Genomic DNA, 14083 nt, shown 5'->3' with positions numbered 1-14083 from the left:
CACTCAGGGCCCACACTCTCCAGCACCATGGAACCCGACATGCTCACACGTGCTTTTCCTCGTCTTTCCAAACACACCCCCAAAGGGGGCCCGGCTCTGAGTTCCCTGACAGAGGTTCGTAAGGACCACACTGAGGCCCAAGGGAAGGCCGGGAATGCAGTTCCCTGTGGCTTTTTCTATTGAGGAAAAAATAGATATATTTATACGAGAGTGCCCTGGCAAACGGGAAAATGACACCAATTATACGGCCACAGAAAATGGTTCTATAAAACCCCTTCTGTCAAAATCACGTTCCAAGGCAGTTTAAGGCCAAAGGGTCGTAAAAACGGTTCATACAAATAATAATCTCTCCACCAGAAAAAGCCCTTCGTGAAAAGTGGCGGAGGGTCTGGCACCCAGAACGGAGGGAAGCGGGCCCGCTCCTGTGGGGCTGGGGCCTGGGCGTGTCGTTAAAAACGAAGTAAAAAAAAATGAAAGTGGATTTTCGTGTGAGCAGAAAGCCTGCGGTTACAGAATCCGAGAGCCGAGGCCTTAAGGCAAGACTGCTGCCATCAGACGTGAGGACAGAGGGTGCAATGGCAGCGCTACAGGCTGGCTTAGTCCTATCCAGGCCACAGCGGCCTCAGGAACAAAGCCTGCTGTGACTCCTCAGTCTGAGCAGCCCCCGGAACGGCCCACGGAGGTGAGAAAAGAAGCTGGCAAGGCGAATCACCAGAAAATATCCAGGCGGGGCAACGATCACAGTTGGACGGACGGCTTGGGTCGTGGGCAGGCGGGAAAACCCTTGACCCAGTCCTCAAGGTCAATGTCTTTGCATGTCCTGTGCACGACTCCAAGCAGCAGTTTCTGGGGCCGGGAAGTGAGTTGCTTTTGCGATATTTCCCCCCCAATAAAAGAAGACAAGAAGAGACGGAGAGATGAGACCACTGAGGTGGACCCTCCTCCGTCAGGGGTGGAGCCAGAGAGGGTCGGGAAGGACTTCCTGCCATGCACACGGCTCCCTCCTCCAGGTCTGGCCGAGTCCTACAGACGCTTGTAGGTGCCGAGGAGAGCTTTGCAGTTGGGACAGTAATGGTCCACGTCCTGCAGGGCGTCCACGCAGAAGGGGATGAAGCAGCAGCCCGCGATGCACCTGGAGACAAGCACGGCCCCCGCGGGGCGGGTTAGCGACCGCAGCCGTGGGGACGGTGGAGACATCCTAGGCCCCCCCCCCCCTCCGGAACCTGTGCATGGGACTTTTATTTGGAGAAAGGGACTTTGCAGATAGAATTAACCTCAAGATGAAGTCATGACGGAGTATTCAGCTGGCCCCCTAAACTAAGGTGACCAGACGTCTCGCTTTTGGCGGGACAGTCCCGCCTTTTAACAATCTGTCCCGCGTCCCGCGGCATTTTAAAAAAGTCTCGAATTTTGCAAAAACATTTGGTCACCTTACCCTAAACCCAATGACTGGTATCCTTATAGCAGGACACATACAGAGACACAGGGGGGGGAAAGGCCACGTGAAGACGGTGGCAGTGATGCAGCCACAAGCCAAGGACACTGGGCCTCCCGAAGCCGGAAGAGGCAGGAAGCACTCTCCCCTCAGAGCAGTGGTTCTCAACCTTTCTGATGCCGCGACCCTTTACCACAGTTCCCATTTCCGGTACTCCTCCATAACTGTAACGCTTCTACTGTTAATGAGTCGTAATGTAAACATCTGTGTTTTCCGATGGTCTTAGGGGACCCTGCTAGCATTTTATTTTACTGGTCTCCCAGACTGCCCAATCTAGAGTGCATGCTTTCTCCCCTTAAAATGCCAAGACCATGGCCTATAAATGTATTTCCCATTAAAGAATACAAGTCTTCCTGAACAAATGGTTGATTCCAGGTTTGTGGCAAGCAACGTATAGAATGATCATGGATATCTTATTATAATACATGAGAACCGCTGCCTAAGACTATCGGAAAACACAGTATTTACACTCCGATTCGTTAACAGTAGCAACATTACGGTTAAGAAGTAGCAGCGAAATAATTTTATGGTTGGGGGTCACCACAACATGAGGAACTGTATTAAAGGGTTGCGGCATCAGGAAGGTTGAGAACCACTGCTTTAAAGCCTTAGGGGAATATTGGGGGGGGGGGGGGGGGGTAATGGCACCTTGATTTTGGACTTCAAGCCTCCAAAATTGAGAGAGAATCAATCCTTATTGTTCTGAACCAACAGGTTTGAGGTCATTTGTTATGGCAGCTCTAGGAAAGGACTACGCCAACCACTGCCAAGCCTGCTCCCACCGACAGACTGTGCCGAGTGTGTTTTCAAGTCCTGGGTTATCTGGGCGCCTTCCAGAGCCTCAGACCAAGGTTGGGGGGGCCTCTTTGGTGCAGGGCCAGAGAGCACCTCTTTTATCCGCGCTGCAGTGTGAAAGCAGCCAGAGGTCATGACCCATAGACGGAGGTGATGTGTTCCAGTCCACCTCACAGCAGGCTGGAGTTTGCTGACCTCTGTCTCGGACTGATCCCCTTTCCACGTGGAGAGGCTGCTTCTTACAGCAGCCACCACACAAAGTTCCCCCCAATACTGTCTCTAACCCACGCAACCAGCAGGCCCAGGCAGGGCCTTCTCCAGGCCTGCAGCAAAGGAGGCAGAGCCAGTCGCACAAGAGGCCGGGCTCCTGAAAAGAAACGCACGAACACCCTGCCTCTGGGGAAGAACACAGAGCCCCAAGGTTTTCCGAGAGAGTCCACGGCCAGGAGCCAGGAGGCTGCCTGGATCTGTTGGGGGAGGGGGGAGGGCGCAGGGGATTAAATTGTGTATCTTCAAGTTTCTCTCAGAACAGAAATTATTGTCTCTTTCAATAAAATGTCCTTGGGGCAGACATAAATATTTACACATCCCCTTGTGGAGGCAATGGGAAAAACACTTGGGCTCATAAAAGGGTAAGACATTTTAAAGCGATGACTATCGAGTATATGTAATGTGCAGATGTTTAAAGCTTCTCTCGGAGAGAGGCAAACACTGTGATTTAGACCACGGAATCCTGGAAGGAACAGAGATCCCTAAGGTATCACGCTATAAGACGCACGGGGATGCTCTGCCGGGCACTGCATACACTATATGTCATAGAGGGAGTGGTGTGAGCAGATGAGCAAGAGGGAATTATGGGTCTTGGCCGGTATAACTCAGGGGTTATAGCATCAATCCCCACACCGAAGGGTCTCGGGTTCAATTCCCAATCAAGGGCACACACCTGGATAGCAGGTTCGATCCCCATTCCTGGTTGGGGTGTGTGCAGGAGGCAACCAATTGATGTGTCTCTCACACCTGGATGGTTCTCTCCCTCCCTCCTTCCCTCTCTCTCTTCCACTCTCTCTAAAAGTCAATGGGAAAATACCCTCGTGTGTGGATTAACAAACGAACAAGAAAGAAGCAATGATGGGACAGCAGCTCCCAAGCTTTGAGATGCTCAGGAGCAGTGGTTCTCAACAGGAGACGATTCCTATTTATCACGATTTTCGGAGGAGCTCCTGGCACACAGTGGGTGGAGGCCAGGGATGCTGAGCAACGTCCTCCATGCGTAGGACGGCACCCCATGAGACAGAAGTGCGTGCTACCGCTGAGAAACCCTGCGAGCGAGGAATGAGGGAGAGCCGGGGTTCCGAGGGGACCTGGCTTACCCGAGCAGGCACAGGCTCCCACAGGAGAGCCAGGTGAGGGCGCCGGCGTTGTAGGACAGCTGGGTCACAATCATCTTGTTGCAGGAAGGGCAGCACATCTGGACCGGGCGGTCGAAAAAGGAGACCGGCTGCTGCACGTAGACCGTCTGCACGGTAACTGATGGGAGGGAAGAGGAGAGAGCCGCTCAGTAAACCAGGAAACATCTGTTAGAAGACAAGGTGGAGGCACACCCCTGTTCACAGCAGCACTATTTCTAGAGCCAAATGTCCTCCGATGGGTGAACAGATAAGCAAAATGTGGTCCATCCATACAGCGGAGTATGATTCCGCCTTCACATATGCACCATGGATGGACCTTGAGGATGTTACACTCGGTGAAATAAGCCAGACAAGAAAGGACAGATGCTGCCGGATCCCTCATCCAGGAGGCACCTCGAGAAGTCACACTCATAGACAGAAAGTGGACGGTGGTTGTCAGGAGCTGAGGGAGGAGGCTGCGGAGTTAATGGAGACAGAGTTTCAGTTTTACAATATGGAAAAGTTCTGGAAATGGGTGGTGGTGGCACAATGATATGAATGTGCTTAATGCCACTGAACTTATACTTGGAAATGCTTAAGATGATATATTTTATGTTGTATACTAGAGGCCTGGTGCACAAAATTTGTGCATGGGTGGGTGGGGGGGGGGGTGTCCCTCAGCCCGGCCTGCACCCTCTCCAATCTGGGACTCCTCGGGGTATGTCCCACTGTCAGTTTAGGCCCCATCGCACCCTGGTTCCCCACTAACTAACCCCCTGCTGGCCTGATCTCCCCCTAATTGGCCCCCTGCTGGCCTGGTTGCCCTCTAACTGTCTGGAAGTCAGATGGCCAGAAGATGTCTGGTTGACCCGGTTAATTAGCATATTACCCTTTAATTAGCATAGATTTTACCTTAACTTAAAAAATGAGGTGGAGAGGCCCGGGGCTGCAGAAATTGGGCAGCACCACCAGGAAGCTGCTGCCAGGGGCCGGAGCACCTTCACTGCGGATTCCTCCCTTGAGGTGGGACTGCACAACTAAAGCAGCTGCACTTTTATTTCTCACACGCTCCCCCCAAAATGACCTGCAGTTGTATGTGCAGCACTTTGCTCTGGCATGTATGCGCTATTAAAAAACACACAATTCTAATATATTTTTTTTTTTTAAACCCACACAAATCTAATATTAAAAATAATAGGGGGGATGACAAAAAGGGAAAAAGAGGAAAGTGGCAGATTTCCAGAAATATCCTTTGAGGGACATTCAGAACCCCACAGGCGAGCGGGGCAAGGCCTGTGCTCAGCTGGGCCAGGCTTCCAAAGGCAACTGGCCATGGAGCCATGGGAGGAGCTGACAATGCAGGTGCCCGGGCCCCGCCCCGGCACAGCCTGATCCAGCCGGTCCGGGAAGAGTCCCCAAACTGTGTTAAGTTCCGAATGGTTCTGCGACTGTGGTCTGCGGATGGTAATCTCAGAGACTGTGACATGGCCGGTTTTCGCTCCCGTTTCCCTCACCCACAGATTAGACAGCCAGGGGCTGGGGAATGACTGCTAACGGGTGTAGAAGGTACAGGATTTCTTTCTGGGTGATGGGACATTCTGGAATTAGTGCTGCAAACAGGCAGAAACCAGTGAGTTGTACACTTAAAGAGACTGAGCCTTCCGGTCTGAGAATTATATTTGAATGAAGCTGTTATTTAAAAAATGGATGTAGCCCTAACAGGTTTGGCTCAGTGGATAGAGCATCAGCCTGTGAACTGAAGGGCCCCAGGTTCGATTCCGGTCAAGGGCATGTACCTTGGTTTCGGGCACATCCTCAGTAGGAGGCAACTAATTGATGTTTCTCTCTCATCAATGTTTCTAACTCCCTATCCCTTCCTCTTAAAAAAAAAAAAAAAAATCAATATATTTAAAAAATAAAATAAAATAAGAAATGGATGTAACAGAGTTGTTGTTGGGATTAAGTAAGATAATGCTGGTAAAGGAAGAACCTCTCACCGGTTCTGGGACAGAGGGCTCCTCGATAAACAACTCCCTCTTTTCATAAAACAGGCCCCTTTACCAACTCAATGCCAGGGGAAAGGCCGGGTCACCGAGCAGGACAAGCCCGGGAACCACCTGAGCACATGCAGCGAGGATGTGAGGTCATGCCAAAGAGAGGAAACTCCACGGCAGACGTGTCCAGACAGACATTCGCAATTGGAGAGGATCTAGGCATGTCAGTCCCAAAGCCCTGCGCGTTTTGCGTGTTCTTTGTGGTGTTTGGCAAAGGTGTTGAAGCTCATATTTCTGTCACGGGGACTTCCTCCTGGACCGCCCTTGGGCTGCTGAATGCCCCTGCCTCAGAGGAAATGAACGCCGCCCAGGGCTAGGTGAGCCTGACGCCTGCTTTAGCACCTGCATGTCAGTTTTAGTAAGACTTTTGGGGTGGGGTTGAGGGTGGCCAGCAAGAATGAGTCATTTATCGAGCAGAGAGCGGCGAACTAAGATAATCAAAAGTTATCTTGTCCCCTCCCTTCTCGAGGGGTCAAAGTCACCTGAGCACTTTTATGAAATGATTCCTCATAAAATGTTATCTCATTTTAAGAACTCACTGATAGAGGTACCCGATGAGCCCTTACTTACTTACAGATGGGGAAACTGAGGCCCAAGCGGGTGAGGTGACCCGAGCAGACCCGGGGGACCACTCTCTGAGCAGGCGATTTCCTCCTGAGCTGCTTGTGATTTTGAATCAGCTGTGTCCCTCCCTCGGCAGCAGGAACTCCCCCGCCAAGGGACACAGGCCAGGGGCTGTGGCCATGAAGCAATAATGTGATGTTGTAACCAGACAGACAATCAATGGGCCTGGGCCGCCTGTCAGTACTTGAGCCAATTAAGCAGAGACAGGGTGGAGTCACCTATGAGTGGCTATTCCCATACTGCCAGCAGTGTGAGAGAGCAGCAGGTCACCCACAAAAATCTGCTCTGCAGCCCCCCGCCCCCCCAAACCAGCTGCTTATAGTGGGCAGAAGGACAAAGATTACATGGGGAAGTAGGCAACAGATAATGGGGGCTGGAGATTTGCAATGGCTGGGAGTCTTCAAAGGGCGAGTCAATAGGCAAAAGGTTATGCCAAATGGGCAGTTGACAGGTCGGAAGATTTGCAAAGGCCCGTGGGTATGCAAAGGCTGGGGGGTCTTCAAAGGGCTGGTCACTCTGGTTTCTGCAACAAGGTTGTTAAACTTGCCCTGATAACAGGCAGCTCCCTGAGGGGGAGGATGGGCTGCATCTCCAGGTGAGCTCCCAGCCGGGCTAGAATGTGCCTTCTTTCATCAGAACAAAACCATCATGGTTAACAGAGCATGGTTAATACTTCTTACAACTCTAGTGGGCCCCCAGTATCCTATCTCTGCCCTTATCCATGTGACAGTGAGCAGGACTTGGATTGCTGGTGTGGCTTTAAGGATGGAGAAAGGGGGCCATGAGACAAGAAGTGGGGCAGGCAAGGGGATGGATTCTCTCCTAGAGCCTAGAGGAAGGAAAGCAGTTCCACCTAGACCTTCGTTTCAGCCTGGGAGACCTATCAGAATTCTAACCCCGAATAATGTATGGAATAACAAAAGCAGAAAGAGTAAGAGAAGACACGAAGAGAAGAAAGGAAAAAGTTATAAGAATGTCCCATCTGTGGATGTTTGTGGAGTTATTAAATCATGATCAACAGGCCACGCTATTGCTTGTTCCCAACTCAAGCATTTAGCAGCAAAACTCGATCAAGTCTGGGAAGCTGGAGACAGAGCCCACCTCTCCTCACCTTAGACCCCTTTTCCTTAATCTCTAGAAGGACAGACACTTGGGGCAAAATCCAGCTCTTCCATGTTAGTCCTTCAAAGACTGAAATCAAAATAAGGGCATGAAGAAACACTTTGGCTTCCGGGAAAAAGGGGTTTAAAGCAGCGTGACAGTACCCTAACTGGTTTGGCTCAGTGGATAGAGTGTCGGCCTGCAGACTGAAAGGTCCCAGGTTTGATTCTGGTCAAGGGCTTGTACCTTGGTTGCGGGCACATCCCCAAGTAGGGGGTGTGCAGGAGGCAGCTGATCAATGTTTCTCTCTCATCGATGTTTCTAGCTCTCTATCCCTCTCCCTTCTTCTCTGTAAAAAATCAATAAAATATATTTTAAAAATAAATAAAACAGCATTGACAGTATGCAAACTACAGGAACCTGCTTCAGCGAATTCCAGCAAAAAGAGGAGTTATTATTAGGAAATACAGATGGGCTTAAACAAATGAAAAGATGATAAGCCTCCTGCGTTCTAAGGTGCATGAAATTTAAAACTGTACTAAGATAACATTTTTTTTATTGACCAGGCCGGCAACATTTCTAAAGTTGGACATGATACTCTGTCGGCACTGTAAAAGGGAACGAAGATGTTGTCTGTGGACTCATATGGACACTTTGGAAAGTGGAGGAGGGGGAAAAAAACAAGGTACAAAAGAATATACATACACACACACAGCACGTGTATAGCACGCTACCCGTTTCTGTAAGAAAAGGAAGTGGAAGAATATGTATTTGTATTCATTATGTCTGCAGAGAGAAATGTTGGAGGGGACCTCAGTGCTGAGAGCGGTGACCTAAAAGGTGTGAGGGCCGATGGGGTGAGACTGTCCTTGCACACGGACTGTACGTGTCGTGTCCACACGGGTGTCTTCTCCGGGCGACACAAATGAACGCGGGTGAGCCGAGACCCTGTCTGCCCCGGAGGTCAGTCCTGCGGGGCCCACGGGCAGCCCCGCGCTCGCTCTCGGAAGCACCGCCTGGCCTCAGCCATGAGCCCTCTGTGCACAGCACATGGTGCGCTTGGTTACATGAGCTTTCTTTTCAGGTAGTTCGGGAGGCAATGACTGGAGAACAAGCTTGGGAAGAAGCCCCCCACCCCATCCCCTTTTGACAGGTGTGAGGTGATACTTGATTGTGGTATTGATTTGTGTCTCTCTGATGCTTAGTGACAAGGAGCCTAAATCTTCCTGTCTGCTGGCCATCTGTGTGTCCCCTTTGGAGAAGTGTTATTTCAGGCTGTCTGCTCGTTTCTTAACTGGGTTGTCTTCTTGGCGTTAAGCTGTATGCGTTCTTCATGTGTGTTGGATACTAAACCCTGAGAGGTTTAGTATAAAAATAAAGTTGTGGGAGGCAGGGGAGCACCTGTGCACATGGAGCGCTGGGGGGCTCTGCTGGGGGAGGGGTTTCTGCTCCCCCATTCCTCACGCGGGGCGGCTTCTCCTCCGGCTCTGACTCCCGCCCTCCACTCAGGGCCCAGGCTTCTAGCAAACCCCGGTGGGGAGGGTGAGGTCTCTGAAAGCAAGCCGCCGTTGCCAGATTTCTCCGGCACAGTGTGAGTGCCAAAGGGGTGATTTATGGCGGACTTGAGGAAGCTCATAAACGGTCCTTGATCGTGGGAAAGCCGTGAGCCTCAGCGGTGCGGAACCTGCGAGACTGTATGTAACGTTTCACACGGAGGAAAACCGGACTGGAGGCCGGGGCGGGAAGGGGGACAGGGAGGCGGAGCGGTGGGAGGGGAGGTCGCACGTACTTGGATTGGTGTTGGGGACGGGCATTGGCTGGGTGTAGTACCCAGGAGGGTTCATGCCCTTCCCATCGGGGCCGGTCACCAGCCCCGTGGTGGGCCCGGGCATGGGCGCAGGAGGCGTGGGGAAGTAGTTGTTAATGGCCACCGTCTCTTCGTAAGTTGGGGGCGCGGAGGGGGCCGATGAGGGCCCGGCGGCCGCCTGGTACAATCCCGGAGCAGACATTTCACCTACGGCAAAACCAGAAGACACCACATAAGCAATTTAATGGACAGCTCTCTCTGTCTCTTGCTCGCTCTCCTCCACCCTCTTCTTTAACTTTCTACCCGACACAAAGAAAACCTGAAGAATTGCCAGACAGGGAGTTCACATCTTTCCAAGACCCAAGAATGATCACCTTAATCAGAATTCATTAAGTAAAGATTAAAGGTAAATAATTTGGACAACCGAAAATCGCCCAATCCTAGAAAACCCCGAGGACAAACGTCTCAGAACGAACGGAAGCAAAAGGTTCTTCACACTTCAGACCGCCACCCAACAGCAACCTGTCTTTCACACCGAGTGTCTGCTTCGTTTTGAACCACCACGGGTTTTTTTTTACGAATAGTTTCCAATGCCAGAAAGGACCAAGGCATTCGAAACCAACCACAAGCTACGCAAACAGAGTGCTGAGCAAAAGCCAGACGCCAGAAACGCACAGCCCGCCATGCCCTCCCTGGACACACAGTTCCGAAACAGGCGAGATGAGTCATGGGTTAGAAAGCAGGAAAGGGGGCACTCCGAGGAGGCGGGGAAGAGGGTGGAGGGGGTGGGAAGGAGGCCTTTTTGGGGTGCCGGTCATGTTATCTTTCCTCATCGGGGGGACTGGTTACATGTGCACGCTAACTTTGCGAACATCTGAGTTGTACAATTATGTACTTCCTGTATATATGATATTATAGTTCTTTAAAAAGAACACACACACACACACACACACACACACACACACGGTTCCTAGTTTGGAAAATGAGTCTCCGAGCGGCCAGGCCCACATTTCCTTTTGTGAGGGCGAAGAAAGGGTTGTTTTTTTCCTCTCGGAGCCGATGGAGCCGATGCCCGCCTAGAATTACATGGCCCGCACCCAGGGTGCGCTCCGGTCTGACGGCCCGGCTCCCAGCCCCCGGGCAGCCGCGGGGAGGACACAGGGCCATCCTTTGTGCGGCTCTGTGTTCCAACGGGGCAGGGCCAAGGCTGCTGTTAGGAGATCCATTCAAACCTGTCCCAGGAGAGATGGGGTATGAGCTCCCGGGGCAGCGAGCCATGGGCCGGGCCCGGGCTCCGACGGGCCTGCGACCCCTGCCCATCCGGCTGGGTCTTCTCGAACCCGTGGGGAGCAGAGGCAGCAATTCATTCTGCTGCGGGGAGAAGGGCAGAATCCTTTGAGGAAGCGCTGCTGTCCAGCCAAGCATGAAAAAAGACTTCTCTGGGGGGAGAGAAGGGCGTGTATTTCAAAGTGGAAAGAGAGTCACCGGGAAGTGGACACGCGCAAGACAAAGTCAATACATAGGGCTTGGTTTGGGGCTCGGCTGTTGAAAATTTTGAAAGTCCTTTTGGGCTGTTTGGACTTGATAAGACCGGGCTGTCCAGTGGAACTCTCTGGGAGGGTGGAATGTTCTCTATATGGGTTAACAGGGTCGCCACCAGCCTCACAAGGCTATTGAACACTAAATACGGCCAGCGTGACGGAGGAACTGGATGCTCAAATTGTTTTTAAGTCTAAGCAATCTAAATTTAAAACTGAATATGGAATTCATTGACTAGAACACGTGTATGTAAGTCTGGGACACCTCAGGTAGGTGAATCGATACTTTTGCAACAGCAAATTTAATACACTCTGAATCGAGACCGAATGTTTTTTTTGCCCTAACCCCATGGTTGGCAAACTGTGGCTCTCGAGCCACATGTGGCTCTTTGGCCCCTTGAGTGTGGCTCTTCCACAAAATACCACGGTCTGGGCAAGTCTGTTTTGAAGAAGTGGCATTAGAAGTTTAAGTTTTAAAAATTTGGCTCTCAAAAGAAATTTCAATCGTTGTACTGTTGATATTTGGTTCTGTTGCCGACCACTGCCTGAACCGGTTTGGCTCAGTGAATAGAGCATCGGCCTGCAGACTGAAGGGTCCCAGGTAAGATTCCGGTCAAGGGCATGTACCTTGGTTGCAGGAGGCAGCTGAATTGATGTTTCTCTCTCATTGATGTTTCTAACTTTCTACCCCTCTCCCTCTCCCTCTCTCTCTTTAAAAAAATCAATTATATATATATATATATATATATATATATATATATATATATATATATATATATATATTTTAGCATCTAATTTGGGATACGTCGATGTAAAATACACCCTAGATTTCAAGTACTTTAAAATACATGAATGTGAAATATCTTGTTTATAATTTTTAAATATCGGCTGTATGTCAAAACGATACTATTTCGGATATATGGAGGTGAGTTACAGTACGATGTTAAAATGCATTTCAGCTGTTTCTTTTCAATTTAAAAAAATGTGGCTACTAAACCATCTAAAATACCTATGTGGCCCATTTCCTGGTTCTGCGGGAGAGCACAGCTGTGGAGCAGTGGGAACCATGGAAGGTTATGGAGAAGAGGAAGGTCCATCCCTAGAAAATGTAGATGACACAGAAGGTCCGTTAGGGAAGCAAGAAGAAAACCACAGACGGCCCCATGTACGGGTGGCAGGACAGAAGGTCGGACACCCAAGTCCACAGGGGAGGGTCAAGCAGGAGGGCGGACTGTCTCTGTGGGAACAAGCTCAGGGGTTACAGATGAGAACCCTGTGACAAGTGGCTAAGGACTGTTGCCAGGTCCCTCTGGCATACAGACACAGAAATGCAGAAGGACAAAGAAACCACAAAGACCAGCCGAGGACACTTCTCTATCCGTCCCACCCCCTCTGTCTGCTGAGGTCCCCTCAGGCTGCCCCAGGCACTTCCCCATCAGCTTCCGGCAGGGACTGGGCTCTTCAGCTGGGGGAACAGGCCACGATGCTCTGCAGGACTTTACATCCACATTTGACATCAAGGACGTGCTGTCCCTTCCTGTCTCAGAAAACGCAGACCCTGGCTGCTTACACAATTTATTATGGACACCAAGTCCTATGGAAAAACACCAGGAGAGCAGAAAACGCCATGCGTGCGGCAAGCCTAAAATAGCCCTGCTTGCTGTGGTTGCAACTGGAGTGCCTTTGTGGGAGGGGCAAATAAGGCCTGGGGTACCCTCAATCGTGCAAACCGCTGGACATCAATGACTCCACTCAGAAGCGGAATTCCTTTACTTCAAAACCACCACCTCTCTCCTCCGAAAGTAAAGAAACATGAATAAAGAACATCACAAGTGTCGGGCCAGGGGCCTCCTGTCCCTGAACTGTAAAGAACGCCTCGTTTTGGAAATCAAGGCCCAGGTCCCCGCTCATTAACCAGGCATCGTCTTTCTTGTAGTCACATCCTATTTTCTGGACTGTCAGGGCACTGTCCCTTGGGAACATTGCTTTTGATCAAACAGCCACATGAGCATGCTTATAGCTTTGAAAAGAACAAGAGCAACAAACTAGAATAGTATAAAAAAAAAAAAAAAAGAAAGAAAGAAAAAAGAAAAAAAAGCAACAACCCATTCCCAGCTGGTTTGAAGGCTTTCTAAATAAATTCCACAGCATTCCTTCCCCAGGCCCCAGGCCAGGAAATGCCACTTCACTCAGTCCCAGGTCCACCCCCTTCACATTTCTTTTTATTTCACTCCCCCGGGGGCAGGAGGCCCAGCCAGCCACCCACCTACTCACCCTTCCAGAAAGAATGCACTCAGCCCGCCTCCACTCCCTCCTCCTAGCCCACAACATGACACGCTTAAGAGCAGCGGCCTCACCCCAACATACACACAGGCGCAGATGGCCCCCCCACACACACACACACAACATATGCACACTCCACTGCCACCGAGAACCCTCTGCCACGCTGCCCGGGCTGCCTGGATGCTGAGGTGCTGGCACCGTTATGTCAAACACTTGTGTTCCTTTTTCTGGGACAAACGGGATACCCTGGGAAAGCATCTCGGCATCTAACAAAACGCAAAGCCACAGTTTTGCTCATAAAAACACAGCTTTGAGCATCCTGGGCTTTGAGGCATCAAGGCAGAGCCCTGGTTGCCATGGTTACTGGGGGTGTTTTGTGTTGGGGGGAAATAGAGGAATAAACAAGGGGGTACCTCTCCCACCCCCATTGTTAACTTTGTTGTTAAACCCAAGAGTGGCTTTTCTCAATTGTCCATTTGCAAGAACACACAGAAGGCCAGTCTCCAGGACCTTACACCCCACCCCACCCCCGAGAAATCAAGAAAATGCTGAGGAATGGTAAGTGAGACCAGGCAGGAACCTGTGCAGTCAGTCCCACAGGGCACTCCACTCGGAAGGGCCTCAAAAGTGGGAACTCCGGGCACCACCTGACACTCTGGACACCTTTGGAAGGAGGGCCCAATGCTCTGTCTATGAACATCAGTGCTGGTTAAAGAAAAGGAAAAGGAGGCCCTGGCCGGTTTGGCTCAGTGGATAGAGCGTGGGCCTCTGGACTGAAGGGTCCCAGGTTCCATTCCAGCCAAGGGCAAATGGCCCAGTTACAGGCGCGATGCCCAGCAGTGAGTGTGCAGGAAGCAGCAGATCGATGATTCTCTCTCATCATTGATGTTTCTAACTCTCTCTCCCTCTCCCTTCCTCTCTGAAATAAATAAAAATATCCTACATAATAAGAGCTAATATGCAAATGGTCATCACACCCTCATCACACCAGCTCAGAC

The 14083-nt window shown here is 50.8% G+C and overlaps 1 protein-coding gene across 1 annotated transcript; it reads right to left on the bottom strand.

Moving 5' to 3' along the window:
* Window positions 1-771: 771 nt before the first annotated feature.
* On the bottom strand, window positions 772-9471 carry LITAF (lipopolysaccharide induced TNF factor). The gene is made up of 3 exons (XM_036411122.2): window positions 9247-9471; window positions 3661-3817; window positions 772-1132 (listed from the first exon to the last, which is right to left on the bottom strand). Exons 1-3 carry the CDS (start codon window positions 9464-9466, stop codon window positions 1024-1026), a joined length of 486 nt encoding a protein of 161 aa, XP_036267015.1. The 5' UTR covers window positions 9467-9471; the 3' UTR covers window positions 772-1023.
* Window positions 9472-14083: the final 4612 nt, after the last annotated feature.

The sequence above is a fragment of the Pipistrellus kuhlii genome, unplaced genomic scaffold (genome assembly GCF_014108245.1).
Source record: "Pipistrellus kuhlii isolate mPipKuh1 unplaced genomic scaffold, mPipKuh1.p scaffold_m20_p_4, whole genome shotgun sequence".
NCBI lineage: Eukaryota > Metazoa > Chordata > Mammalia > Chiroptera > Vespertilionidae > Pipistrellus > Pipistrellus kuhlii.
This window is presented reverse-complemented; position numbering and strand designations above follow the sequence as displayed.

Bases quoted from the DNA above. Each gene is read 5' to 3' on its own strand.
- LITAF (XM_036411122.2), bottom strand. From the start codon at position 9,466: ATGTCTGCTCCGGGATTGTACCAGGCGGCCGCCGGGCCCTCATCGGCC. The intron at 3,818-9,246 runs GTACGTGCGACC...CCCTCCCATCAG, and splicing joins CGTCCCCAACACCAATCCAA to TTACCGTGCAGACGGTCTAC. The intron at 1,133-3,660 runs GTAAGCCAGGTC...GCTTGTCTCCAG, and splicing joins GGGAGCCTGTGCCTGCTCGG to GTGCATCGCGGGCTGCTGCT.